At 57.6% G+C, this 26,466-nt stretch overlaps 3 protein-coding genes across 4 annotated transcripts in view; all 3 read right to left on the reverse strand.

Moving 5' to 3' along the window:
- Window positions 1-309, reverse strand: part of HS3ST6 (heparan sulfate-glucosamine 3-sulfotransferase 6) — a 6,886-nt gene extending 6,577 nt beyond the window's left edge. Inside the window, exon 1 of the mRNA XM_024759605.1 lies at window positions 3-309. Within this exon, the coding sequence (XP_024615373.1) occupies window positions 3-113 (111 nt within the window). The 5' untranslated portion in view covers window positions 114-309. The remainder of the gene's footprint in view (window positions 1-2) is intronic.
- A 13,596-nt stretch (window positions 310-13,905) lies between these two features.
- MSRB1 (methionine sulfoxide reductase B1) lies at window positions 13,906-18,262 on the reverse strand. The gene is made up of 4 exons (XM_024759460.1): window positions 18,123-18,262; window positions 16,193-16,341; window positions 15,732-15,846; window positions 13,906-14,798 (listed from the first exon to the last, which is right to left on the reverse strand). Exons 1-4 carry the CDS (start codon window positions 18,175-18,177, stop codon window positions 14,767-14,769), a joined length of 351 nt encoding a protein of 116 aa, XP_024615228.1. The 5' UTR covers window positions 18,178-18,262; the 3' UTR covers window positions 13,906-14,766.
- Window positions 18,263-18,720: 458 nt separating this feature from the next.
- On the reverse strand, window positions 18,721-25,791 carry RPL3L (ribosomal protein L3 like). 2 transcript variants are annotated; one of them, XM_024759487.1, is made up of 10 exons: window positions 25,597-25,791; window positions 24,864-25,056; window positions 23,391-23,559; window positions 22,112-22,247; window positions 20,634-20,820; window positions 20,374-20,534; window positions 20,066-20,167; window positions 19,483-19,578; window positions 19,132-19,251; window positions 18,721-18,864 (listed from the first exon to the last, which is right to left on the reverse strand). In XM_024759487.1, the coding sequence occupies exons 2-10, from the start codon at window positions 24,901-24,903 to the stop codon at window positions 18,808-18,810; spliced, it is 1,068 nt and encodes a 355-aa protein (XP_024615255.1). In that variant the 5' UTR covers window positions 24,904-25,056; window positions 25,597-25,791; the 3' UTR covers window positions 18,721-18,807. The 2 variants fall into 2 exon arrangements, with proteins under 2 accessions (XP_024615255.1, XP_024615254.1); XM_024759486.1 differs by having other exon boundaries at window positions 25,550-25,619.
- Between the last annotated feature and the right edge of the window lie 675 nt (window positions 25,792-26,466).

Here is a 26,466-nt window from a genome sequence, read left to right on the forward strand (position 1 = left end):
ACCAGAGCGGCGAACAGCAGAGGCGCACGGGGCGCCCGAAGCGTGGCCCCAGGCCCGCCCCCGGCTCCCTGGCTGCCTCCTGCCCCGCCGCCCAGGCCGCCGCTACCTGCCATGGGGCCACACCGCTCCCAGGCCTGGGAGCGGGGACTGCAGGAGGGCGCACATCCCCGCCCGCGCCGCGCTCAGTCCGCTTGCGCCCGGCTTCTGCTCTGCGCCCCACTGCCCAGTCTTCTGGGAGCCGGGAGGGACCAGTGCTAGGGCGGGATGCCCCGCCCAGCCCAGAGGCCCCGCCCCGCTTGAACCACTGCTCCACCCGGGACTCGCGGGCACCTACGGGCGCCGCGGCGCGACTCCGAGCCTCAGTGACTAGCCGGACGCGCCCGCTCGGAGACCCCAGGCCCCAGCCCGCTCGGGATGCGGCGGCGGCAGATTGGGACGCAGGACGGTGACAGGACTGAGCTGCTGGCCAAAGGACCCGCTCTTAGAGGGCCGATCGCTGCCCCTCCCGGACGAGGGCAACGCGGCAGGTGCGCGAGAGGAACAAGCAGGCCAAGAAGTCGCGTGCACCTGGCCCTAGTGAGCAGAGGGGTTCCGGGAAGGTGGAGGAAAGTCTGCGGCGGGAATGGGGCGCGTCTTGCTGATCGTTGGCTTGCCATTGCCATGCGTCAGGGTCACGGGCGGTTGGAGAGGACTAGCCAAGTTGATTACCATTTTAAAGTCTGGGAGACAGGCTCAGGGAGGACAGGCGTCTTTCCCAAGGGCCCAGTGAAATTCAGACCTCAGTCTTCTGACCCTTTTTACCATGTCACACGGTCTGTCTGTGCAGCCTAGTCCACCTGGTGTTGCCCTGGGATGTCAGTGACCCATCTCTGGCACTGGCAAAGCAGCTCCTATTGGAGATGTGAAGGATTCGGGAGACCTGTGCTGGGGAAGCTAGAAGGAGGAGCCGGGGTCCTGTCCTAGGAGCTTCCTCTGAGGGGCAGGGAGACTCAGGGGCCACTCCCAGTAATGAGACCTGCTGGGCGCTGGACACTCTGAGGGAGTTTTATGCACCCCCAGGCTCACTGAACCCCCAGCCCAGCACAAAGAAGGCAGAGGAGAGCTGGCTGGGAGAAGGTGAGCACAGCCCCAGGTAGAGACAGAATGGAACCCATGTCCTGCCTTTGCCTCTACCCTAGACTTCCTGGCCTCAGGGTTGGTGCAGGTGGGCATGGGCTCCCCGAAGAGGCCAGCCTTCCTCCAGCCAATGCCCAGAGACTACTGCCCTGGCTTCTGCTGGTTAATGGGCTGTTCCTGAGCCTAATGGTATCTGGATCTAAGGGCAACCTGGAGCACTTCCCCAGGGCAGGGGCCTCCATGACCCACCCAGAGGTAGCCTTGGCCAGAAGAGGGCTCTGCAGAGCCAGTGGGGTGAAGACCACTGACCAGGCCCTCAGCCCAGTTCCCAGATGCCATGCCTGCATCTGCTTGTCAGGGCATGACTCAGCCAGGAGCCCTGTCTGTGGGGTGTTGGCACAGCGCTGTCTGGGGTACATGCCAGCACATGCAGGGTCACAGGAAGTTCTTCTTCTGGTCTAGCTTAAAACGGGATTTATTCCAGACAGTCTGGTTCTCCTTAGAGCCACCCACTCCACCTGCAGCACCCACCCAGAGCCTCAGCAGCCACCACTCAGGGCTCCAAATTTCAGCTTTAAAACCTGATGGCCCCTCTATCTCCCTGCCCAGCACAGGCACTGGCTAGGCACCCCCTAGCCTTTGCTCATGCTGTTCTCCCTGCTGGGAATGCCTTTTCCTTAGTCCCACCCCCCACCACACACACACACACACACACACACACACACACACACACACACACACACACAGAGATACACCTTGAGGACTTTCCAGGAAGAACTTACCAAGAACAGCAGGACACCAAACATGCTGGGGGTGGGGGAGTGAGGTCCAGGGACAAGCGTCAGCTTGGTGTTTGGCATCTGATCCCCTCTTTCCACCCACCATCTGGTTCTCAGGTGAGGGGTGGGTGCAAATCTGAGGACATCCAGGATGGCAGCCTTGGGAAGTTTGTTCACCAGTGTACCTCACAGAGCCTGGTACCTGATAGGCACTGAATAGAGACGCGCCAGTGGAAGGATGGGAGTGGAGAGGCTGAAGAAGGCTTTCTAGAGTAGGTGATTGTCAGGCAAGGAGCAGGACAGCATCCCAGTCGGCTGGGGAAAGGCCCAGCAGCAGAGAGCATAGTGATGGGATGGGGGTGGCGAGGAGGAGGAATGGGGTAGAGCCGAGGCTCATCTCTGGGGAGTGGGTCCCAGCCTCATCTTTCTCTAGCACATAGCCTCAGGCTCCTACCAGCCTAAACCTCTGGTCCCTAAAATAGAAACCTGACTCTGAAGGAAGAGCTTCATTGAAATGCAATTCCCATAACATGCAATTCGGCCATTTAGTTTCTCAAATTCAATGGTTTTCAGTATATCCACAGTGTTGTACAACCATCACAATAAATTTCAGAACATTTTCATCACCCCAAAGAGAAATCCCATACCCGTTAGAAGTCACTCCCTGTTCTCCCCCACCCAGCCCCTGGCAACCACTAATCTACTTTCTGTCTCTGTGAATTTGTCTCTTCTCCACATTTCATATAAGTGGAATCATACATTATGTGGCCTTTAGCAACTGGCTTCTTTCACTCAGCATAGTGTATTCAAGGATCATTTATGTTGTAGTGTGTGTGTGTCAACGCTTCATTCCTTTTTAGGGCTGAATAGTATTCCACTGTATGGATGGATCACATTCTGTTTATCTATTCATCAGTCAATGGACACTTCAGTTTTATCCACCTTTTGGTTATTGAGAATCATGCTGCTGTGAATGTTGATTTACAAGTTCTTTTCTGGACATATGTTTCATTTCCCTTGGGTATATACCTAGGAGTGGAATTGCTGGGTAGACAGTAACTACATTTAGCCTTTTATGAAGAGTCCTTTTGAAGGTTAAATCTGGGAATTTCACAATCTACATCTCCATGCTCCTCACCCCCAGAGCTGCTGCCTTCCCTCTTCCCCAGGATGTCTGAGTGGCTCCTCCACTCTGCCTCCGCCCTGCTTTGCCATCAGAGTCCAGCCCGAGATCCCCGCTGTGTGATCTAGGGACAGTGAATCCCCCTCTCTGAGCCACAAGGTGAAAAGTCACTTTGGGGCCCCAAAAGAGACCAGGCCATGGGGGCACGGGGTGGGTGGCTGTCCCTGTGCCCTGAGAGGGTGGCTCAACTCCTGCCCTGTCTGGTCGCGCCTCCTGTCAAGAGAAAACAGGTGTCAGCCAGGCGCTTCTGCCCAGCCTGATCTCCCCTGGGGCCCCTCGGCTTTGAGGGCTCCACATGGCCCAATTTCAATTCCCCTTTCACCTTGTCTGGACCCCCACGCAGGATGGCCAGGCAGAGGTCCCTCCTTAGGCCAGCCATCAGACGAGCAAATAAGTCGGGTTTGATGTGGCAGCCAGGCAGGAACAGGGAGAATGTGGGAGAGGAGATGGGCTGAGCTGCACAGGCTGCTGGGTCACATACACATCATTCCTGGGGGAGATGACAAGGGGGGCCAGAGCAGAGGGGATCAGAGAAGGCAGGTCTAGGAAGGGAGTCCTGAGGAGCAAGGTCATGGTGGGAGGAAGGCCCAGCCTGGCCTCACAAATCCATGACCCAGCTACCCAGCTATGTCTGTGTCTCCTTCACAGACTCTAATTATTTCCCTGTGGGTGATTTTGATCCCCGTCTATCTCCTCCACCTACCCATGAGCTCTGCAAGGGCAGGGATGGGGTCAGTCTTGAGCCCTGCTGTGGCTCCATGCCTCAGCATGGTGAGTGCTTATGAATGTTTGTTGAGTGACTGAGTAACTGACTCTGTGTGTATGTCTGAGAGTCTAGGTGTGGACCCCTCTCCCACGCCCCTCTCCGCCTCCTTCCTAGCCTGTCCCCTCCGCAGAGTGGGCACCCCCAGCCTAGGCCCCCACAGCATCGCAGGGTGTGCAAGCAGCTGCCTCACTCTGGAAAATGATTAATAACAACGCGCAGTCCGTCCCTCTGTGGGGGACAGCTGGGGGAGATTTCACACATTCGGGCCTTCCAGAAACTTCCTCCCCTAGAACCACACCCCTACCCCCCAGACCCACTCCCACAGCCTGCTGGGATTCCTCAGCCTGCAAGGGGAGCCAAGGGGAGGGGGCTGCGACTGAGGGCGGGCCCAGCTGTCCTTGATTTGTGTGGGATTTTTCCACTTGAGATGCCGGATTTGCCCAAGCACATTGAGGATGCAATTTCCTCCTGGGGAGGGACCCCTAAGAGATGTCTACCCACCTACCCCCAGAGCCCAGTTCAGCCTGCTAGGGAACAAGGGGGCCAGGAGGCCATGGGGAGTGGGGTGGGGGGTGGGGGTCGTGCAGCACAGTACAGAGCTGACAGCAAGGACTTTTTAGGCGATGAAGGCTGATTCAATCCCAGCTCTACCCCTCCTAGCAGGTGACCTCGGCAGGTATCCAGCCTCTCTGAGCTTCATTTTCCTACTTTATAAAACAAAGATGACACCAGCCCCCACCTCTTTGGGTGCCTGGCTTCTAAGCTCTTTATGATTAGGAGGTAGTGGACATGTGACAGTGACCCTGGCACAAGAAGGGGTGCCCTGAAGCTGCTCCCACCCTGAAAGACCTAAGTACTTCATAATTCATCCTCCTGGGGGTCCAGGCTGGAGAGGAAAGGCCTCCCTAGTCTCAAGGTGTCCAGCCAGCCTGGCTTGCTGGAACCCAGGGTCTTGTTCCTGGTGACCAGCTAGATGTGGGGACACCATGGGACACAAGGGTTTGCCAGGGCAGACAATATTTCCAGCATCAGGAAGGACATATGAAGGGCCCCTTAGCAAGGAGTGGGGAGAAGCGAGGGCTTCCCCAGCCACCCTGAGTGGTCACACACATGCATGGAGCCTGCCTAGGGCTCCAGGGTTTGCCAGAAGGAGCCAGACCCCTCTCCTGCACAGGGATGGCCCCCAGCTTGCTTCCAGCCACCCTCACTCCTTTCCCTTGGGTCTTCCTGGAGGGCTCAGCACAGACAGAGGGCCGTTTGCCACAGGCCCCTGCTTCTCCAGGAGAGGGCAGGGCTCCGGGTTCTCAGGATGCATAATTGGGCCTGCAAATTGCTTCCCACCCACCAGCCTGGCCCAGCTCAATTTACAACAATCCTTCTTGGCTGGCAGTCCCAGCCCTGCAAAGAGGAGGGCTGGTAACAGCCTTTATACCCAAGGTGAGTCTAAAGGGGGAAGAAAGGAGGGTCAGACAGAAACAGGACTCCCTCTGTCCCCACCCCATCACCACCTCCTCCAGCTTCACAGCCCCACGCCAGGCCTCTGGGCGTGGGAGCCTCTTGGCATCATGGGGAAGGCTGGGAATCATCTAAGAGGCCCCACATTAAGACACTGGGGCTCTGTGGCCAGGTCTGTCCGCCTGTGCCCTGGTGAGGGTCCCCATGGACTGGAAGCTGACTGTGAGCACGTTCTGTCAGAAGCAAGGGACCCGGCGCAGGCTCAGGAACCCCACGCTCTGCAGAGGGCACACGACCATGGGCGTATACACACACACACACAGGCAGGAGTGGGGTTCAGAGACCTGCTGCCCGGCCCCAGCCACTGTCCCTCACCCAGTGTGGAGAGCCCCAAGTTTGAACCTCCCTGACACAAGTGACCTACTCACAGGTGCACGGCCAGCACAGCCAGTGAACAGTACCCCCACGGAGGGCCACACTCCATCCCCCCGCAATTCGAGGAGAAACACCCCATGCCCACAGTTGGCAAGACAGACATACAGACAGGTATGCAGCCAGTCTTGTTCAGCTGGGGCTCAGGAAGACCCAGAACCCAGAGCCCAGGGCCGAGCATCTTGGGGCAGGTGCCTGGCACTCTGCCCTGCTCCCCGCCAGACCCCTCCCTAAGCAGCAGGCTTCCTGCTCTGACAACAGGACCTTCAAAATTGACTCCCACCCCCTTCTCAGAGAACAATGACTCCATCCTTGTCCCCTATACCGGTCAGCGCTGTCCTTCCTCTGACTCTAGCTTCCCTGTCCTCCCCCAACTTCCAGACACACCCCAGGGGCTCCGGTCTCAGAGATGGGGTACAAAAACCCTCACACTCTTGAGAATACGGGACCAAAAAGCCACTGCAGTCGGAGATGGGAGGGGGAGCCCAGGGCCACAGGCAGACTGCATCTCGGGGTGAGCTGGGGCAGAGCCCACAGGGCCCGCCTCATCTCTGCTCCAGCCTCTGGCAGTGCAGCCACCAAGCCCTTTGCAGCCAAGAGGAGCTTGTAAACGTCCTAGTTGGAGATGAAACATGATAAGACATGAAACCAGGGGCTGAACCATGGATAATCTCCACGGTTTTACAATGAACAAATCACGCCTAGAGACAGGTGCTGGGGGTGGTGAGGGCCTGGGGTGGAAGGAGCTTATAGACAGGTAACCCTCAGTCCCCTCCCCAGCAGCCTCCCCTCCTGTCTGCTTGGGAGGCCCACCAACTGTCTTCCCTGGGCTTCTTGCCCCTAAGCTCCTTAAGCAGAGCCCTAGTGCCCAGGGCCAGGGGAGAGTGACAGGTGGTCCTGGGGTTCCTGCATCCACCAGGGCACAGATTCACTCATACAGATGTGTGGTTTGCTCATCCTGAGACTGTGCAGCCCCTGTAGAGGGAGCAAGCAGAAGGCAGTGCAGTTTGATTCACATTCACCTGATTCTACCTCGGGCAGCACCCCTTCAGGGCTTCGTGTTTGGGGTAGGGAACAAGATTACCCCATTCTAGAATGGACTCTGGCTGGCCTAGAGGCCCAGGTGCAGGGGTTTGGGTGCAGGGGCTGTGGGTAATAAAAACAACACAGTTGGGCTTCCCTGGTGGCGCAGTGGTTGAGAGTCCGCCTGCCGATGCGGGGGACGCGGGTTCGTGCCCCGGACCGGGAGGGACCCGCGTGCCGCGGAGCGGCTGGGCCCGTGAGCCGTGGCCGCTAAGCCTGCGCGGCCGGAGCCTGTGCTCCGCAATGGGAGAGGCCGCAGCAGTGAGAGGCCCGCGTACAGAAAAAAAAAAAAAAAAAAAAAAAAAAAATTTTTAATTAAAAAAAAAAAAAAAAAAACAACTCAGTTTTGATTAAAACAAAACAAAACAAAACACTGCTATCATTTGTGGAGTGGGAAATCAAGACAGTTGGGGGGGGGGTTCTGTGGAGCCTCAGCAAGCAGAGCCAGGGGGAACCCCTGAGGGAAGTTACCTGGTCTGATGATTATTTTGCAAAGACCACACCGGTTGGGACAGCTGAGAGCTGTCACTATTGTGGGGGAGAGAAATGGGCAAAGATGCATGGGAAGTGGAACTCCAGGACGTGCTGCCCCCGGGGTGGGCCAGGGTGGCAGCAGGTACAATGAAGGCGTGGAAGGGCCACAGCCAGAGGAGGTTGGGGGCATCAGAGCAGGCGGGTCCCACCCAGCTGCCCTGGAGAAGGGGCTGAGGCTTGGCTGGGGCTGGGAGCGTCCTGTCTCCACCTTCCCCCAGCCCCCAGCTCTGTCCCGCTCCTGCTGACTCCGGAGGGGGCACCCTGGGCCTCGACTGCTCGCCCTGCACTAGTCGCCGTCTTGAAGCCCACCAGATGCGGCCCCACCATCACCGGCCGCCGCACCCTCGTACATCAAGAGGCCTCGGCCTGTGTGCCGGGCACTGGCATGTTGGGCGGGCGCGACCTCGGGGCCAGGTGATGCCGGCGCTGACCACTGGGTGCCGCGGGGAAGCGCTGCCGGGGCGCGGGGCTGGGCTGGGACAGTGCGGGTCGCGGGAGTCGCGAGGGGCACCGGGTTGGGCTGGGGCCAGGGCGCAGGACGGTGAAGTAGGGGACGCGGAGCCGGGCTGGGGTGCGAGGCCACTGGGGCGCGAGGTGCGGTTAGGGCGCGAGGACCCGGTCCGAGTGGGGGTCACAGGAAGGGGCGCGGCGTGGGGGGACCTGGGCGCAGGAACCCGCCCAGACCGTCAGAGCTGTCGCCGCAGCGCCCCCGGCGGCACCACGGGGAACTGCAGCACCGCTCAGGCCCCAGCGCTCCTGGGGCCTGAGCGGCCCCTGCTGGTCCGTCCTGCACACGGTCCCTAGGCCCACTCCCAGAGGAGGGGGCCTTGAGGACCGGTTGACTCAGAAGGGGGTCATAGCGCTAGGCCCCCTACCAGGGCCTTGTACGGGGGTGGGGGCACGGTGGATGACTTGGCGGTGACCGCTGACTTCTCCGGGCTGCCACTTCCACTTGCCGGCCCTGCCCACGTGCCCACATGAGGTCAGGGGGTCCTGGGACCTACCCACAGGACCTGCCCTGAGCAGCACTCCCCTAGGGTCACGGCTTTCCCTGGCAATTGTCACTCAGAAGAAAGGAAAGCCTTGGATGAGCGAAAGTCCCAGTCATTGTCAATTCACTTGTCTGTCCCACGTTTATTGAGCTCCCCTCTGAGCCGGTCCCTGCCTCCAGGCTGGGGATCAGCAGAGTCCCAGACAGATTTCTTCTTTCTCCCACTGGTCCGCTGCCCAAGATGCCCTGCCCTGCTGTGCTGTGCCTGGGCCTGCTGGCTGCTGTTGGCTGGTGTCGGCAGAGCACTAGGAGCTGTCTGCTCCCAAACGCAACACTTGGCTCCAAAGGTCGTGTCCTAGGGGCTCCACCTGGCAAGGAAGGGGGCACGGGTAGGGAGCAGAGGGGGATGGGCTCTCAAAGAGCCTTTTGTTTCTCAAGAAGCAACTGGGGCTGCAAGCCAGAGGTTATGATGTAACCCAGCAGCGGGGGGAGGGGTGGGTGACATGATTCCACCCAGCCCTTGGCAGAGACACTGCCCGGGGCCATCCATTTCCAGGCTCACGATGTGAGGGGACCTCGGGGTCCTGGGGCTCACCCTCCTCACTCCCCTTCTCCAAGGACACTGCTTGCCAGCTCCCACCCCCCCAGTTAACCACCATGTACAAATGAGCGTGGGGCCCCTGGGGTGCAGGCAGCCAGGCACTGCTGCTCACAGCTCCCCTACCAGTCTCACCAGCCACAGCCGCAGCCCACCTGGGCACCAGCAGATCTTCCATCCAACCCTGCTACAGGTCTGAGCCCAGAGAGGCACCCCCAGGGGCATGGCCTGGACACATTGGCCCAGTTTGCAGGAGGAGGCCAGCCTGCTCTTGGGCCGAGTTCACGCTCAGGGAGCCCCCTGGGCCAGTATGCAGAGCCAGGAGTGCTGGGAGAGGTGAGCAAAGTCCAAGGTCCATCCTGGCCCTGGGGCCCAGAGATTCCTGCTGACCATTCAGCTGGCTTCCTCCCCACCCCTAGCCACCTTCAACATGCTTGCTGACATCAGACTACAGTCAACAGGTGGTCACGACCTTCCCAGAGCCACCGTTTGTCATTGGGGGTGAAGAAGCGAGGAAACGGACAGGTGTGGACAGAGAGGACCTGAGGCTGAGTGGTCTCAGGCAAGTCCCGCCCCCTCTCTGAGCCTCCTGTTCCTCCCCTGGAGAATGAGTACCTGCCCCACCAGGGTTAGGGTAGAGCTTCAGCACAGTGATGCCCATGAAGACACACTAAGCACTCAATAACTGCTCACCTACAGTGGGCTTGCCCTGGGCCAAAGCTGGCTGCTAGACTTGGTGTGAGCAGGCCACAGGCTGGGCTGGGACAGTGCCCCAGGGCCGGTAATGACCCCAAGTGACTAGGCTCCACTTCAGCCGGTGACCAGTTTGGGACACAGAGGGGAGTTTGGTCAGAGATACGAGCTGGAAACACAGGGTTCTCTGCAACCCCAGATGGATTTTCTAGCAGCTGCAATCAGTGCTGGCCCCCAGCAGGGCAGAGATGGAGAGGCTTTCTAGACAAGGAGGCTGCCCAACTGTGGGGAGGGGATGAGCTGCAGGAAGCCCCTCCTGAATGGGGGTCCTCCACATTGGCCTCCTTGGTGCTTTGTCAGTGCTGACCCCTCCCACCCGCCACATACCTTCCCCTGCTCAGCGGCTCAGGTCTAACTCACAGAGCAACATGCACTCAGAATCCATGCATCAACGCCACCTTCCTGCCCCACCCTCCATGGCTTTCCCGTGCCCTCACCCAACAGGGAGACAGGCTGGGTTCCCCAGACAAGGGAAGGTTATGTGCACCGCCCAAGGTTGAGAAGTAAGCCGGAGGCCCACCAAGGCCCAGCAGGTGAGCCAGCAGCCCCTGCACAGTGACCCTGTGCCAGAGCAGAGACCCCTGACCTGTGGCTGGGGGTCAGAGAAAGGGCAGCACTGGCCTCTCCCTCCTCCCTCCCCAGCCACACCAACCTCATCTGACCACCTCTGCCTTCACACCTGCAGGCTCCACTCTGCTCCCAGCTGCTGAGTAGGTCTGTTCCAATCATGCACTCAGAACTGGAGGAATAACCGCAAAATGGGTTTGGAGACCCACTAGACCCACTGTGAGATGGACCTGAACTAAAACTCCATTGACCGCCGGGCCTCCATAAGCCCCTACTTGACACAGTTTGTGTGTCCTGGAATTGGTATCAGTCCAGAGCCAGTGTCCAGCAGTCCCCAAAATGTCTGATTACTTCCGTTTCCCCAGTGCAGTGACCCTGGTATAGGTCACTTTGGAGAAGGCTGGGAGAAAGATTAACAATCTAAATTTTTGGTGATATAGCAGGGTCCTTCCTCAAGGGGTCCCACCTCTGGTTCATTCAAGGTGTTCTGGGCATGTAAACTGGCTCAAGCCTGGGAATTGAATGAGGGGTCATGACTGTCTTTATGACTCAAGTTAGACTCTTGCTCACTTGACCTAGAACTCTTCTGCTCATTAAGATCAAGTGAGAATTCAGCAGGCTTCCGATCTATTTCACTTCCAGGAGCACCCCATCCCACTGGCCGACGCTGTAATTCTGTGGGAATCAGACTATTCTGACGGCCACTTTGTCTCTGCTGGCCATCACAGTGAGCACCGCTCCCTTGCCTTTCATCACTGAGCGCCACCACGTGGTCCTGTCACCCTGGGATCCAGTGACCCCCGTGAATTTCAGTCTTCTGATTCAGTGGCAGCAGGTCTTCTGTAATTCCTGGCCTACAGAGAAGAGTGATCACAGAGCGCTTCTATGATGCTGGGGCTCCGCGCACAAACTTTCCTCACAATCGTGGTGAGAGGTGTGCTGTCTGTATCCTCCAAGGTGGGAGAGCAGGTCCTAAATGACAGACCCACTCTAACTTTCCTGTCTCCCTAAGCCTTTGGATCCCTCCCTCCATTGAACCAAGGCAGGTCTGGCATTACAGCTCATTCAGTGTTGGCCACTTTTTAGTCCATGTTTCAGCCAACCAACCAACCAAACCGTTAGAGCCCTTTCTGATCCCACAAGCGATATCATTAAACCCAGAATCTCTGCTTAGTGAGCCCCTATCAATAAATTTGACCTGACCCAACGTTATGTTCCTTCCAACCTTATCCCACCCTTAGTATCCATTCCAACACGTTCCCTGGATTTCTGTCAAGATAAATTGGGGGGAAGCCACCACAATGAGAAGCCTGCACACCGCAACGAAGAGTAGCCCCCTCTCGCCACAACTAGAGAAAGCCCACGCGCAGCAATGAAGACTCAATGCAGCCAAAAATAAATTAATTAAATAATTTTTTTAAAAAAGATAAATTGGGAAAATAGTGTAGTTCTCTTGGAGTACACCACACCTCCTCACGAGGCCCATTGTGCACATCCTCCTGCAGGGCCTGGGGCGGGCCAAGTCCATGGCCTTCTCAGGGCCTCTGAATATACTGTGGGAAGCTCTTCTCCTTGCTTCTGTCACCTTCGCTGCTGACCTGGCATGACCCCTCCTTGGCATACCCCTCCCTGACCACTGGGCCCAAAGCACCAGCCCCCTAATTGCTCCCCCACCTCCATATTCTAGCGTCTCTCTCTGCTGTAATTATACACAGCCCTTCTCTTCATCTGGTGTGAACTTACTGTCTCAACTATGCCTTAAGACCTTGAGGGCAGGCCCTGAACCAAGATGGCGGAGTAGAAGGACGTGCTCTCACTCCCTCTTGTGAGAACCCCAGAATCACAACTAGCTGCTGAATAATCATCAGCAGGAAGACACGGGAACTCACCAGTAAAGACACCTCACATCCAAAGACCAAGGAGAAGCCACAGTGAGACGGTAGGAGGGGCGCAATCACAGTAAAGTCAAATCCCATAACTGCTGGGTGGGCAACTCACAGACTGGAGAACACTTATACCACAGAAGTCCACCCACTGGAGTGAAGGTTCTGAGCCCCACATCAGGCTTCCCAACCTGGGGGTCTGGCAACGGGAGGAGGAATTCCTAGAGAATCAGACTTTGAAGGCTAGTGGGATTTGATTGCAGGACTTCGCCAGGACTGGGGGAAACAGAGACTCCACTCTTGGACGGAACACACAAAGTAGTGTGCGCACTGGGACCCAGCAGGAGCAGTGACCCCAGGCGAGACTGAACCAGACCTACCTCCTAGTGTTGGAGGCTCTCCTACAGAGGTGGGCGGTGGCTGTGGCTCACCGTGGGGACAAGGACACTGGGAGCAGAAGTTCTGGACCTCCACTCTTGGACGGATACACACAAAGTAGTGTGCGCATCGGGACCCAGGGGAAGGAGCAGTGACCCCAGGCGAGACTGAACCAGACCTACCTCCTAGTGTTGGAGGCTCTCCTACAGAGGTGGGCGGTGGCTGTGGCTCACCGTGGGGACAAGGACACTGGGAGCAGAAGTTCTGGGAAGTACTCCTTGGTGTGAGCCCTCCCAGAGTCCGCCATTAGCCCCACCAAAGAGCCCAGGTAGTCTCCAGTGTTGGGTTGCCTCAGGCCAAACAACCAGCAGGGAGGGAACCTAGCCCCACCCATCAACAGTCAAGCGGATTAAAGTTTTACTAAGCTCTGCCCGCCAGAGCAACAGTCAGCTCTACCCATCACCGGTCCCTCCCATCAGGAAACTTGCACAAGACTCTTAGATAGCCTCATCCACCAGAGGGCAGACAGCAGAAGCAAGAACTACAACCCTGCAGCCTGTGGAACAAAAACCACATTCACAGAAAGACAGACAAGATGAAAAGGCAGAGGGCTATGTACCAGATGAAGGAACAAGATAAAACCCCAGAAAAACAACTAAATGAAGTGGAGATAGGCAACCTTCCAGAAAAAGAATTCAGAATAATGATAGTGAAGATGATCCAGGACCTCGGAAAAAGAATGGAGGCTGGGGCTTCCCTGGTGGCGCAGTGGTTGAGAGTCCACAGAAACAGAGCCACAGATACAGGGAACAAACGTATGGACACCAAGGGAGGAAAGCGGCAGGGGGTGGTGGTGATGGCGTGATGAATTGGGTGATTGGGATTGACATGCATACACTGATGTGTATAAAATTGATGACTAGGGCTTCCCTGGTGGCGCAGTGGTTGAGAGTCCGCCTGCCAATGCAGGGGACACTGGTTCATATCCCGGTCCGGGAAGATCCCACATGCCGCGGAGCGGCTGGGCCTGTGAGCCATGGCCGCTGAGCCTGCGCGGCCGGAGCCCGTGCTCCACAACGGCAGAGGCCACAACAGTGAGAGGCCCGCGTACCGCAAAAAAAAAGAAAAAAAAAGAAAACCGCGGACCGAAAAAAAAAAAAAAAAAAAAATTGATGACTAATAAGAACCTGCTGTATAAAAAAATTAATTAAATTTAATTTAAAAATTAAAAAAAAAAAAAAGACCTTAAGGGCATGGCTGCATCCCCAGCACTGAAGCTAGAGCCTGACACTGAACTCAATAACTATTTGCGGAACAAGTGAAACAGCTGTGCAAAGCCTGACCCTGGGTCCTGGAGTCCCTGATGTTGTTAATAAAGACAGCAAGCCTGGGTTCTGTTTGTTTATTGATCTCTTCCTGATTACTCCAAAGAGGATTCAAGATGGAAGGGGCTTCGCCCACCCTCCCTGATGGCAGGACCCTCAGAGCATGTGCAGTGAGGCACAGTCACTGTGTCCCCGGAAGCGGTGAACTGTAGGCTGTGAGCTCCGGTGTCCCCAGCCTTGCACAGTCAAGGTGATGGAGCAATAGCTGCTTTCCTAAGCCTGAGTGGGGCAAGCAGCATCCACACAGATGGTGCAACAGGGTTCGGGATTTCTCCTTTCATAACCGAGAGCCCAGAGATCTGTCCCCTCAGCCTGCTCCCCCAGCAGGTCACAGATCATCACCACTCTGGCTGCCTGGAAGGGTTTAGTCAGAGAGAATCATAGAGTGACCAGGGCTGGAGCAGCCAACTGGAGCCGCCCCTGTTTGCGCTCTCTCTCCTAGCACAGCCTGCTGGAGACAGGCAAGAGCTTCGGCGAGGGCCAGAGCCCATCTCAGAACTGGGTCTCACCGGGGTGAGTCCAAACAGGCAGGGAGGGGGCAGCGGGCTGAGGAGAGAAGGTAGAGGCTGCACCATCACTCTAAGACGAGCCAGGCCTAGAGCCCCCTCCCTGAGACTCCTGTGAGAGCCGACAGTGGGGCCTCCAGGCACCCCCTGGCAGCCTAGTGTAGCCTTCTCCTTTTCCCAGCCTCTTCCCTTCTCCTAGCCTGTTCGGAGGCAAGGCCTCGGGAACCTTCCTGATGTTTCAGCTACCCCTCTCCCCCCGCTCCCCTGTCCAAATGTCTGAGGTTCCACTTCTAATGTGGGATGTCCAGAGTGTGGCCACAAAGCAGTGTCCATCTGGGTTGGGTGTGGGCTGCCCACCTACTGTCCCTGGGAGGCAGAAGTTTCTTTGCCTGGAAGAAATGAGGGAGGGGAGAGAAAAACAAGTCGCTGCTAACTTAGGTTTCAGACACCGTTCCCTGGCCCAGCCCACTCCCACTGCAGCCTGCAGACCAAGAGAGCTGGGAGGACCCAGACCCGCAGCCTGGGGGTGTCTCTGTGCCCAGTTCTTTCCCTGAGACCTGCAGGAGAACCCAGAGTCTGTCTTTCCTCCACACGTACCGGAGGACAAATAGCTACAAAAGGACAAAAGTATTATCAAAACTTTATCACGCACCGGCCCTCATAGACAGCCTCACTTAACCCCACAGTGAGGGCAGCGAGCAGGTGCGGTTAGCAACCCCATTTTACAGAGGATAAAACTGAGACTAGGGACTGGCCGCAGTCTTGCGGGCAGCAAATGAGGAGAGGGATTTGAGCTACAAAGAGTGCGAAGGAGTCCAGAGGGCGGCTGGGGATGCAGACAGAGAGCAATGGGTCAGAGAGGAGGCTGAGCTCAGATAAAACATACACAAATGAAAAACGGCTCCCAAACAATCTACAAGTGATAAGAATATTGCCAACAGGAGCACATATTTACTGAGCCCCTACTACACTCCAGACCCCAGTGCACTTTCATGCAGCCAGTCTTAACGGGCCTGTAAAGGAGGCTCTGCCATCACGCCCACTACACAGAAGATGAGGAGGCTCAGAGAGGTTGACGAGCGAGCCTGCAGCTGCACAGCCCCAGAACTCAACCTCCGCACCGCCCTGCACACAATCAACCAGATGCAGGAGGCAGGACATCTGCCCTTTGTCCCTGTCCTGCAGACACCTTCCAGTGGCCCTGGGCAGCACGCTTTGGTGCCCCCATGCTTTGTCACTGTAAGTGCATGAGAACAGTGTGCCCCTGGGCCTCTAAAGGCCTGTACATAGGTCTGTGCCCAGCTGCCAGCAGGCAAGCTCACCTTTAGGGATGAACTTCAGTGAGCTGCTGAATATTCAGAAGCGGGACTGTCCATGCTTGGGGCCATCGTTCAGGAACTCATGGCCCAGCCCATTGCCACACCTGCCACAGGACACCTGGGAAGACCACAAAACAGCCATGAAAACAGCTGCAGCCATGGCCCCTGCTGCCACCAGCACATGGGGTCCTCCCCATGCCTATTTCCCAAGGTAACTGCTGGCATGAGAGTTTGGCCTTGGCCCAGAACCTGCCCCGGAAAACCATCTTGTTTCCCTGTTCCCACCAGGACCCCAGGCTCTCCCAATAGTTTGGGGTGTCAGCTCCCCTGGCTGAAGCCAGAGGCCTGGAATAGACAGACCCTAGGCCCCTACAGCTGTAGGGGGAACAGCAGGAAGGGGTGGGGGGCTCTCAGGGCCCCCCTGGCTGACACCTCCTCACCGCCCCCCAGTTGCTACCACCCACCTTTAAGGCTCCAGGCTGATTATGCTCTGGACGCTTGGCCACACTGTCAGCATGGATGGTCTCGGTGAAGGCCGGCCATGGGGATGAGTGTGCGTACTTTGAGCGGCTGGAAAACAGCTCATAGCCACATTGGGCACACACGTAGATGCCTGGGGCGGAAGGGGAGGTAAGAGCAGAGATGCTGGCTCCAGTGCCTCGGGGGTGAGCACCTAAATCCTTGAACCCAGGAGAGGACAGCAGCACTCCGGTTACAGGGTGGGCTGCATACCCTCCCCACTCACCCACCCACCACCCATAAGCCTGGCTCTGTGGGGGAGACACAGCATGGAGCTCACATTTAGCAGTTCTGAGCCTGTGCCAGAGGCCAGGAGAGCCACTTTTCACAATTATTTCTTTCACTCTTCTTAACAGCCCTGTAATGCAGATGTTCCCATTTTACAGATGAGGAAGCTGAGGCTCAGGGATGCAAAATGCTCAGCTACAGGGTGTGCAGCCAGGAAGGAACCCAGGCAGTCTGATGAGGACACAGCTCTGCCCCTCACACACAAGCAGGCCCCACACAGTGGGGACTGTGGCATGGCCAGCACCACCACTAGCCCCCGGCCCTTCCCACGTGGACCTCCCTCTGCCCAAAGAAGCCGTAAGGTGGATGCCCAGACACCAGCCTGCTCTCCAAGCAGGAAAAGACTGATCCCAGCAAAAGACCTCCAGTCAGACAGAGGGCCAGGAAGACAGAGCACCAGGGAGAAGGATGAGTTTTAACCTACCTCCAAAAGATCACCCTGAGGGGGGAAAAAGAAAGGTTACAAAACTGACTCACAGAACAGGAAACTGCTTGGGGGTCACTCGAGGGGTACTGAGTCACCCTTCGCTCCCTGCCTGGCCTGGAGACAGCCTGCCCTGGAGTCTGTGACCTACTCAGCCTTTACCAGTAACTTGAGGAAGAAAAGAGGAAACAGGAGTTGCTGTGGGAGTGGAGTTTCCAGCTTGGCAGAGTAGCCTGAGGACAACCCGGAGTCCCACAGCCAGAGAGTCTGAAAGGAGGACTTTGCCCAGAGGGTCCTATGTCACAGCTGGCTCACAGAGACCAGGGTGTCACATCCCAGCTCCCTCGAGGGCTGACACCCAACAAATCCCACCCAGGGGTAGGTCGCTGCCCTAGTCTTGCCTGTGGACATATTTTTACCAAATTAGTCCATGACCAGGCAGCACAGCCCAGAAGGGGATTCATCTGGGCCTCTCAAAGCCTGGGCCCAGGGCTGACTGCCGGCCATGCCCCCAAACCAACCACTCATCCCCTACCTTCCACCCCTCCTACCTGACCCAGGCTGTCCAGTCAAGCTTCACTGGCCATTGGCAGCCTGTCAGCACTCCTGGTTACCCAAACCTGGGGCCCTGGGCAGGTGGGGTAGGCACCCAGGCGGTCACATTTGGATCCCAACAAGACGTGCTTTCCAGCTTACCCCGCAGGTCTGGGGCACCGGGGAGAAGAAAGGGCTGGAGTAATATCAGGAGGATGCCCCAAGGAGAGGCAGGCCAGTCACAGGAGCTGCCCCTGGACAAGACCTTCCACCGCCTCCCCCTAAAGTTCTGATCCTGACCCGGATACCCGCAACGGCGTAACCACCCCCATACCTTGACCCCGCAGATTTCCTCGGAAAAGGCCACGCTCACACTCAAGTTCTGTCCTCCTCGAGGACAGCGACACCCTCTCTCCAATGTCCCTCTCCCCTCAAGTACCCCTACTCTCCGGAACCCCCAACTCCTCCCTCCTCTGTATCCCCTTTACCCACATGCGTTCCTCCCCGCGCGGTCACACTCGGCCCCCGTTCCCGGGACTCCGGGGCTCCATCGCCACCCGGAGGGCTGAGACGCCCCCTCTAATACGCGTCCCCGCCCCCGCTGTCCTCCAGGAGGTCACAGGTCGTACCCGGCTCAAAGTGGTTCTGGAAAACCTCGCCCCCGAAGAAGCTGCAGAACGACATGGCGCCGACGGGACCGCTGCACGATCGCCGCCTCCAACAGATCCGAGGTCACAGACCTACGACCTGGTGCTTGTGCCCGCCTCCTGCCCCGCCTCCCGAGAACCAATCCCACTCGGATCCCGGACCTGCCCCGGAGCCCTAGGCCACGCCCCCCAAGGGGACCAATCACGTCCAGAGGTGCGAGACACCCTCGCAGGGCCCGCCTCCCGTTGACCCGCCCTTTCCACGGACCAATCCCACCCCGGGACTAGGGTTCCGGCTTCCGCCTCCAGGAGGCCCCGCCCCCTCCCGAGGACCTGCCCCCTCCGTCTTCCAGCAGGCCCCGCCCACCACTAAGGACCACTTCTGAGCGGTCCCCGCGGCCCCGCCCCTGCCCCCCTGCTCCTAGCTCCAGGGCGGGCCGCTGAGCTGCGCTGGGTTTGGGGTGGCTGTCGCGGTGCACCACACTGAGCCGCGTACACTCTCGTCGTTTCCCGGCGCTTAAGCCCCGGGCTGCCGGCCGTTGACCAGCCTTTCCGTGCCCCCCAACTCTGAGACACCGCGGGAAGAGTTGTCTCTGGCTTTTATTAGACAAGGGGACAGGCGGGGGTTGCGCCGCGCTTTTTTCAGGCTCCCTCCATCCCATCCTGCCTACAAGTCTCCCGAGGTTTCCGGCTTTTCCTTCTCAAGATGCTTCTTCTGGGGACCCTGGTGGGCGAGGGACAGGAGGAGCGTTAGTCACAGGGGTTTAACCAGCCGCCTGGGTTACGCGGAGTCGGCCCTGTGCCCTCTCCCACTTGTTCCTTCCCTACTTCCTTTCTGGCAAGAATCAGTGCCCAGGACTGGACCCCTAAAAGCCCCCTCCTGTGGATGAGTGCAGGGACATGCGTGCCACCCCCATCTGCTCAGCTTCCCTGCTCTGGGGCAGGTAGGATGTGGTGTCGGAGCCCCAGAGAGCAAGGCTGTTGGGCTCACCATGAAGACCCTCTTCTCTTGGGCTGTCTGGAAGCGGCCATGGCCAAACTTGGAGGTGGTATCAATGAACTTGAGCTCGATGTTCTCCAGGGCCCTGCGGCTGTGGTGCACCAGGAGGGACTGCGGCCGGTGGGAGAGCGGAGCTGTCACCGTGGGAGGTCCCCACTCAGCCCCTCCCATTACCCCCAGTCAGGAAGGTCTTGCTCACCCAGATTCTGTTAGAACCTCTCCCTCTTTGCTTTCCCCATCCCCACCCCTCCTGAAGCAGGCTGGAGGACAGGGTAGGCCAGCCCCCCAACTACCCCAAGGCCCATGGGGCTCCCACTCCCCAGCTCACCACCTGGCACTGACCTTCCTCAGCGTGATGACCCTCTTCTTGGTGCCCGCGATGCAACCTTTCAGCATGATGAAGTCATTGTTGACTTCCCCGTAGTGGGGGAAGCCACCCTGTGGGAAGGTGGGTCCAGGAAAGGGGCTGCTGGGTTAGGAGGCAGCTGGGGGCCCTAGGAGAATTCCCCTGGCCTAGGGTGACATTCTCAATCACTAATCAGGGCAGCATCTGAGCCACACCCCAAGTCCTTCCCGTGATTATCTTATTTAAAAATCTGCATTTTACAGAGGAGGAAACTGAGGCTTAGAGGGGTGAAGTCACTTGCTCCAGGCCCCGCAGCTGCTACCCACTGCAGCTGGGGTTTGAGCCCAGGCAGCCTGACTCCAAGGCCATAGTCAGAGCTGCTGCACTCTGCACCCTGTGACAGCAGCTGGAGGATGAGCTGTCTGCAGTGGTGGCTCTGAGGATGCAGAAACAGCAGGGGTTTGGTCCACCCAGGTGGTCCACCCTGTTGCCTGAGCTCTTGGGAGAGGGCAGCACCCCACAGGCCTGCCCCACACATGCACACCAGGCCCCTCAGCCAAACTGGCAGCCCACCCTCACCAGTGGTGTGATGGATTTGTCGGTCACATCGTAGCTGGTGGATGCGTTGTTCTTAACCACCTTCCCGTCCTCCGTGTGCAGCCCCCGACCAATGCGGTAGATCTGCCAGGAGCACAGGGCACATTGGGGACAGCAGGTAGCCTCTGGGGCTGGCAAGATGCCCACACCCATCAGAATGTGGGCTTAGACCCAGGCGCTGGTGGTGGCATTTCAGAGCCTTAGGGGGCCAGGCAGCATCTGGGTCATGCACCCCACTCACTGGGGTGTGGTCACGGGCATCCTCCCTCAAACCAGGCCTGCAGACACACCTTCTTGTTGAGCTCTGTGCGGTGATGGTAGCCCTTCTGCCCAGCCCGGGCGATGGAGCAGCCCACGCGGGCAGGGTGCCAGGCACCAATGCAGGCCACCTTGCGCAGCCCCTTATGGGTCTTCCTCGGCAGCTTCTTGGTATGCCAGCGGCTCGTGACCCCTGCAGGTGGGAGGGGTGGGGCGGGTGGCTTAGAGGCCAGTTTGGCCCCCACCTCCTCCAGGCAGCCTTCCTGGAGCCGCCATCCCCACCCGGCCCTACCTTTGACGCCCCTGCCCTTGGTGACGGCAATGACATCAATGACATCACTCTGGCTGAACACACTGTGCACTGGCACCTGCTTCTCCAGCCGGGCCTGGGCCCAGGCCACCTTCTCAGCCACCGTGCCGCCATTCAGCTGGATCTCCATGATGTGGGCCTTCTTCTGCCGGAAGGGCAGCAGCTTCATCTGTAAGACATGGCACGGCCATTCGGTTCCCAGAAAGTCACACACGCCCCCATTTGCCGATACGACATGGCCAGCTGGTGATCCCTGGCAGACTTTCACGCACGCATTCATTCAACAGATGATCCCATGCTCTGGTGTGCCTATATGCCACGTTCTGTGCGAGGCACTGGGGATGCAGCATGGAATGAGGCAGACAGCATCCTGGCCCATCTAGTTGGCGGCAGAAACCAAGTAAACTCTTGGATAGGCCTAAGTGTTGTGATGAAATATTGAGGGTGGAGGGGACAGTTATTGCACATGAGGGTGGTGAAGGAGGGCCTCTCTGAGGAGGTGACATCAATGGCAAGAAGGAACCACTAGGTGAAGATCTGAGAGCTTTTGGGGCAGAGGGAACCGCATATGCAAAGGCCTTGTGGCAGGGAAGATGGGGGGGCAGTGGTTGGTGGGACAGAAATGAGACCAGTGTGTCTGGACTGTGGTGAACAGGGAGGAGGGTTCAGGACGGTGATAGGTGAGCAGGGGCCTGGCCAGGCAGGTCTCATAGGGAGTAGCTTGGGCTTTATTCCAAGTGCAGGGTGTGACATGATCTGTTGCACATTTTTAAACATCTCTGGCTGCTGCTGTGTGAGGTGGAAGCAGGGACACGGTTAGGTCACAGCATAGGGCTCAACCAGTACTGATGGAGGACCTGTTGCATATAAGCCTCCTGGGGGGTGTGGTACAAGAGTGAGCAGGAAGCTGTGACCCCTGCCCCCATGGAGCTCAAGTCTATGGAGGGAGATGGATGTTAACCAATGACACACATAACCAGGAACTACAAGTGGGAGAGTAACTCAGACAGGTGGGGAGGGTCATTGCTCCGGGCCTGGGAAGGCTTCCCTGAGCATTCCAGAAAAAGCCAGAGGGTATAGGTAACCTGTCAACCCACACAAAGCCAGACCCCACTTACGAATGTTGATTCACACCCACATGTGCCAGACCCCAAACAGAGGCTGCCGGACCCCCACACCCAACACTGGGCAGGTGATCCTGGACCTTTGGGGCATTTCAGGGCCTTGTTTGACTGCTGGGTGTGGCCACTACCCCGTAGCCCTCAGAGTGCACTGATGCCCAACACCCCATCCCCGGGGCTGCAGGCGGCTGGCTGGTCAGCCGACACTTTGGGCCTATGCCCGAGGCTCACAGTATTTTTAGGCTGACATTTGCCAGGGCTCCGGGAAGCCAGGCTGAGGGAGGTTGGGCCCAGGTGGTGGACTGGCTGACCAGTGTGGACCAGGGGGTAAGAGCTGACCTGGGTGTGGACGATGACCCGGATGACCTTGCAGTACTTTTTCATGGCAGCAAAGTCCCTCTGCAGCTGCTTCTTGCCGTCGGCGTCGCGCCACCTCTTGCAGGCCTTGGTGAAGGCTTTTTTCTTGCTTTTGTGCCTGAGTCGTGCACAGAGGGTGCTCAGCCTGCATCCTACCAAGCATGGACTTAGAGGTCCCCCTCCTCCCTCCTCCCCTTCCCAGGGGAGGCATTGCTGGGCCCCTGGCGTCCCTGGGCTGGTTCCGGGCGCCCTCCTTAAGCACAGACTGTCTTTCCCTCTCTAGGCCTCAGTTTCCTCCTCCGTAAAGTGGGTACCCTCCCTGCCTCCTGGGGCTGAGAGTGAGCAGATGTACAGGAGCCCAGGGAAGGGGCGTGCCAGCCAGCCATGGCCATGTGCCCACTTTGCCATGGCTGCTGAACCCACTTCTAAAGCGAACAGTCAGGACTGGCCAGGCCCCACACCCCATCGTTCCTAACCCTTGCCAGGATGCTGGAAGGTGGACATCATTATCCCCATCCTACAGATGAAGAAACCGAGGTTCACAGAGGTCAGATGAGGGGCAAGTTGATCACAGTTGCAGCAGCAAAAACAAGGCCAGCTGGCGTTCGCTGAGCTCTTTCCCTGTGCTGAGCACTTGACACACTCTGCTCAGCTCATCCTCAGGGCTGCCCCAAGATGCGGAGACCTCTCCTGTTCCCTTTTGATGGTGTCTGTGGGGAGTGTGTGTGTGTCGGGGTGGGGGGTGTGAGGTGAGGTTCTAAAAGGTCAGTCAGCTTGCCTGTGGTCACACAACCTGCTCTGACACTGGGGCCCAAGGTCCTCATCTCCCATGGAGGCTACACGTGCCTCTGCCTCCATATGGAAGGGGATGTCTGTGAGGTTCCTCAGGCAGGGGCGCCTTCCCTTTCTGCACTTAATGCCAGGGAAGATTTGAGGCCTAAGGATGCCCTTCTTTCTGATGAAAAGAGCTTGTCAGTTGGCTATTTCCCTTTTCACCCTGGCTGCTAGGAAGCTTGGAACCAACTCTGACATTCCATCAAATCAGTTCCTTAGTTCACCCTGAGGATGAGAATGTTTGCTTTCCTTTTTCCTCTAACTAATTTCCTCTCCAACCCTCTAGTCATTGTCTTTTATTGGAGGGAAGGCATCACACACTCACACGCATACACACACACACACACACACACACACACACACACTTTTCTGCCTTCCACACGCTGCTGACACTCCTCCTCCTGCCCAACCACCCGGCATCCCTCACCAGTCCTTGTAGAAGCGGCGGCGGCACTCGTCACTGAGATGTTCCGCAAAGATGGTCTTGAAGCTCCGCAGGCCTCGCGGGGTGGCCACGTAGCCCACCACGCCCACCACCACCACAGGCGGTGTCTCCACAATTGTCACCGCCTCCACCTCCTCCCGCTTGGAAATTTCTGAACGAAACCCAGAGACAGAGGCGTGGAGGGGGGCCTCCAAGTCCCATGGGGAGTTCCATGGAGAGGGGACAGGGGTGGAAGTGCCGACCACAGCCCCACCTGCCCGCGGGAGGACCCAGCGCCAGAGCCCCAGGGCTGTTGCGGACAGAGGCCCCTGTGAGCAGGCCCCTGACCTCCAGCCCTGAGCCTCCCCACTCCCAGCCCTTCTCTCCCTGCTCTGCCCTGCGTGTGGAGCCACTGCTGGGCAAGACCCCACAGGTGTCCATAGTAGCTCTGACTCAGCTCAGGTAAGGCCTGACCTGCTCTGCCTTGGTTTCCCCACCAGACCTCCCAGGAGTGGGCCAGGAGAGCCACAGCCAGAGCAGCATCCCCCAAAGGATAGGGTTGGTCATCCTCTAGGGGAGTACAAATGGGCACTATGAATGTATATGGATGAGTTCTAGAACAAAACCTAAGACTTGTCCTAAACCCATGATTTTATAGATGTTATTAATAAGGCTGATCCGAAGTCAAAGAAGTATATGCTAAAATATATATTAGGGGAATTCCCTGGCGGTCCAGAGGTTAGGACTTGGCACTTTCACTGCCGAGGGCCCGGGTTCGATCCCTGGCCAGGGGACTAAGATCCTGCAAGCCTCGTGGTGCAGCCAAAAAATATATACTTTAGGAGAGATGGAGAACAGATGAGTGGTTGCCAGAAGGTTGGGGGGTGGCGGCTGTGGCTATAATAGGGCAACAGGACGGGCTGTTGTGGGAATGGAACGTTCCAAGGTGGTGGGTACACACATTTACACATGACAGAACCTGTCATTTACACGTGACAGAACCATAGAACTAAATAACACACATCTTATTCAGGAGAATCCAGCATAAGATGAGTAGGGTGTATCCATGTCATTATCCAGCTGTGACATATTACAATGGTTTTAAGAGATGTTTCCATTGGGGAAACTGGGTAAAGGGTGCGTGGAATCCCTCTGTATTATTTCTTATAACCACACTACGATGATCTCAAAACCGGAAGTGTGTAGGGGCACCTGCCCTTGAATCTTAGCTCCTACAAGTTTCATAACTGCTCTATTTCCTCATCTGTAAACTGGGGCAATGACAAATCGGTTCTTGAGGCACGGCCAGCAGTCAACGTTCTGACTGAGGTGCCCATGGGCGGGGCCTGGCTCCTTCTGGGGCTGTTTCCCCTCCGGAAGCCCAGCTGTGGCTCCTAGCCTCTGGAAGGACCTCCAGATCTTCTGGCGGTCGGGGGTGCTCGGCCCGCCCCCCAGGGGCCCCTAGAGGCCACTCACTGAGCCCTGGCCGGTGCACCTCCCGCAGAGTGTGTGTCATGCCAGCCTTGTAGCCCAGGAAGGCCGTGAGGTGCACGGGCCGGCTGGGGTCGTCCCGAGGCCACGTCTTCACCTTGCCCCGGTGCCGGCGGCTCCTCTTGTGTGGCAGGAAGCCCAGTTGTCCATGCCGAGGGGCAGAGAACTTCCGGTGGGACTGGGGACAGAAGGGAAGGGAGATCAGAGCTGGGGTCTCCCTGCTGGGTGCAGCTGGGCAGTCCCAGAGACCAGACCAGAAGTGAGCTAGAGACCCCAGGCTGAGACCTGGTGGCCCTCAGGGCCTGCATCTGTCCACAAGAAAGGAGGGAAACTTCTCCAAGGGCAGTGTCTTAGCGACAGAGCCAGCGGCAGCCCCCCTCACCCGTGGGCTTCCTGTCTCAGTGGCCTGGCCCTGCCTGGCTGGGCCCAGAAGAGGCAGGTCCACACTGCAGCCAAGGCCACAGAGGCAGGGGGCCGTTGCCATCTGTCCCTCTGTTTGCCTGTCCTAGGCCTGGAAGCCAGAGCTTGGGCCCCCTGCTGTCCCCTGTAATCACCTACTCTGTCACAGGCCCAAGGACCTTCTCTGCTGGGATAGATCCCAGAAGCCCACCTGCCCCTCACCAGGAAGCTGGCGTGCTTCCCCCCAACCCCCCTCCCGCCAGCCCACTGACCATGGAGGCCTGTCCCTGCAGGTTAGGAAGGGAAGGGGCCACCTCACCAGGCGTCGGAGGTCAAGTGGCAGGGCCAGGACGCACAGCAGCCAGATCCCAGATTTAGCCCCTGGCAGGGGAGCTCTGTCATCTCCTGTGGCGGATGTGGGCTCTGGTGTCAGAAGCAGGCCTGGCCCAGGGCAGGGCGAAGGGGGGCAGCCTGGGCAGCCTGGGGGGGTGCACCTGGAGCTAGGGCTGGCACTCGTTTCCTCAAATGTCCTGGGACTGGGTCACACACTTTGTTTTCTGCTTTGTGTGACCCTCCAAAACGGGAACAACTTGGCCTGGTAGGGGGTTTAGGAACTCGGGTTTGGGAGCTTCCCTTGGGCAGCTGCCATTAGGAGCGTCTGAGTCCAGTTTGCTGGCCTTGAAGCAGAGCAGATTCCTGTGCTGTCCTGAGGCTGTGAACCTGAGCTGGAAAAATGGTGGGAAGATGGGGAAGTTTGGCTCTGTGCCCAGAGGATCATTAGAGCTGTGATTCAATCAAGGTCCCTTGACTCTAGTAGCTGTGAGCCAAGAACACTTAGGATACTTTTTTTTTTTTAATATTTATTTATTTGGTTGCACCAGGTCTTAGTTGCAGCAGATGGCCTCCTTAGTTTCGGCATGCATGTGGGATCTAGTTCCCTGACCAGGTATTGAACCCAGGCCCCCTGCATTGGGAGCACAGAGTCTTAACCACTGCACCACCAGGGAAGTCTCTTAAGATAATTTTTATGAACTTAAATTTTTTTTATACTTTTTTAAAATAAATTTATTTATATTTTATTTTTGGCTGCGTTGGGTCTTCGTTGATGCTTGCAGGCTTCCTCTAGTTGTGGCCAGCAGGAGCTACTCTTTTTTTTTTTTTTTTAATTTATTAATTTATTAATTTATTT

This window comes from Neophocaena asiaeorientalis, unplaced genomic scaffold (genome assembly GCF_003031525.2).
Source record: "Neophocaena asiaeorientalis asiaeorientalis breed wild unplaced genomic scaffold, Neophocaena_asiaeorientalis_V1.1 scaffold254, whole genome shotgun sequence".
In the NCBI taxonomy this organism is placed as follows: Eukaryota; Metazoa; Chordata; class Mammalia; order Artiodactyla; family Phocoenidae; genus Neophocaena; species Neophocaena asiaeorientalis.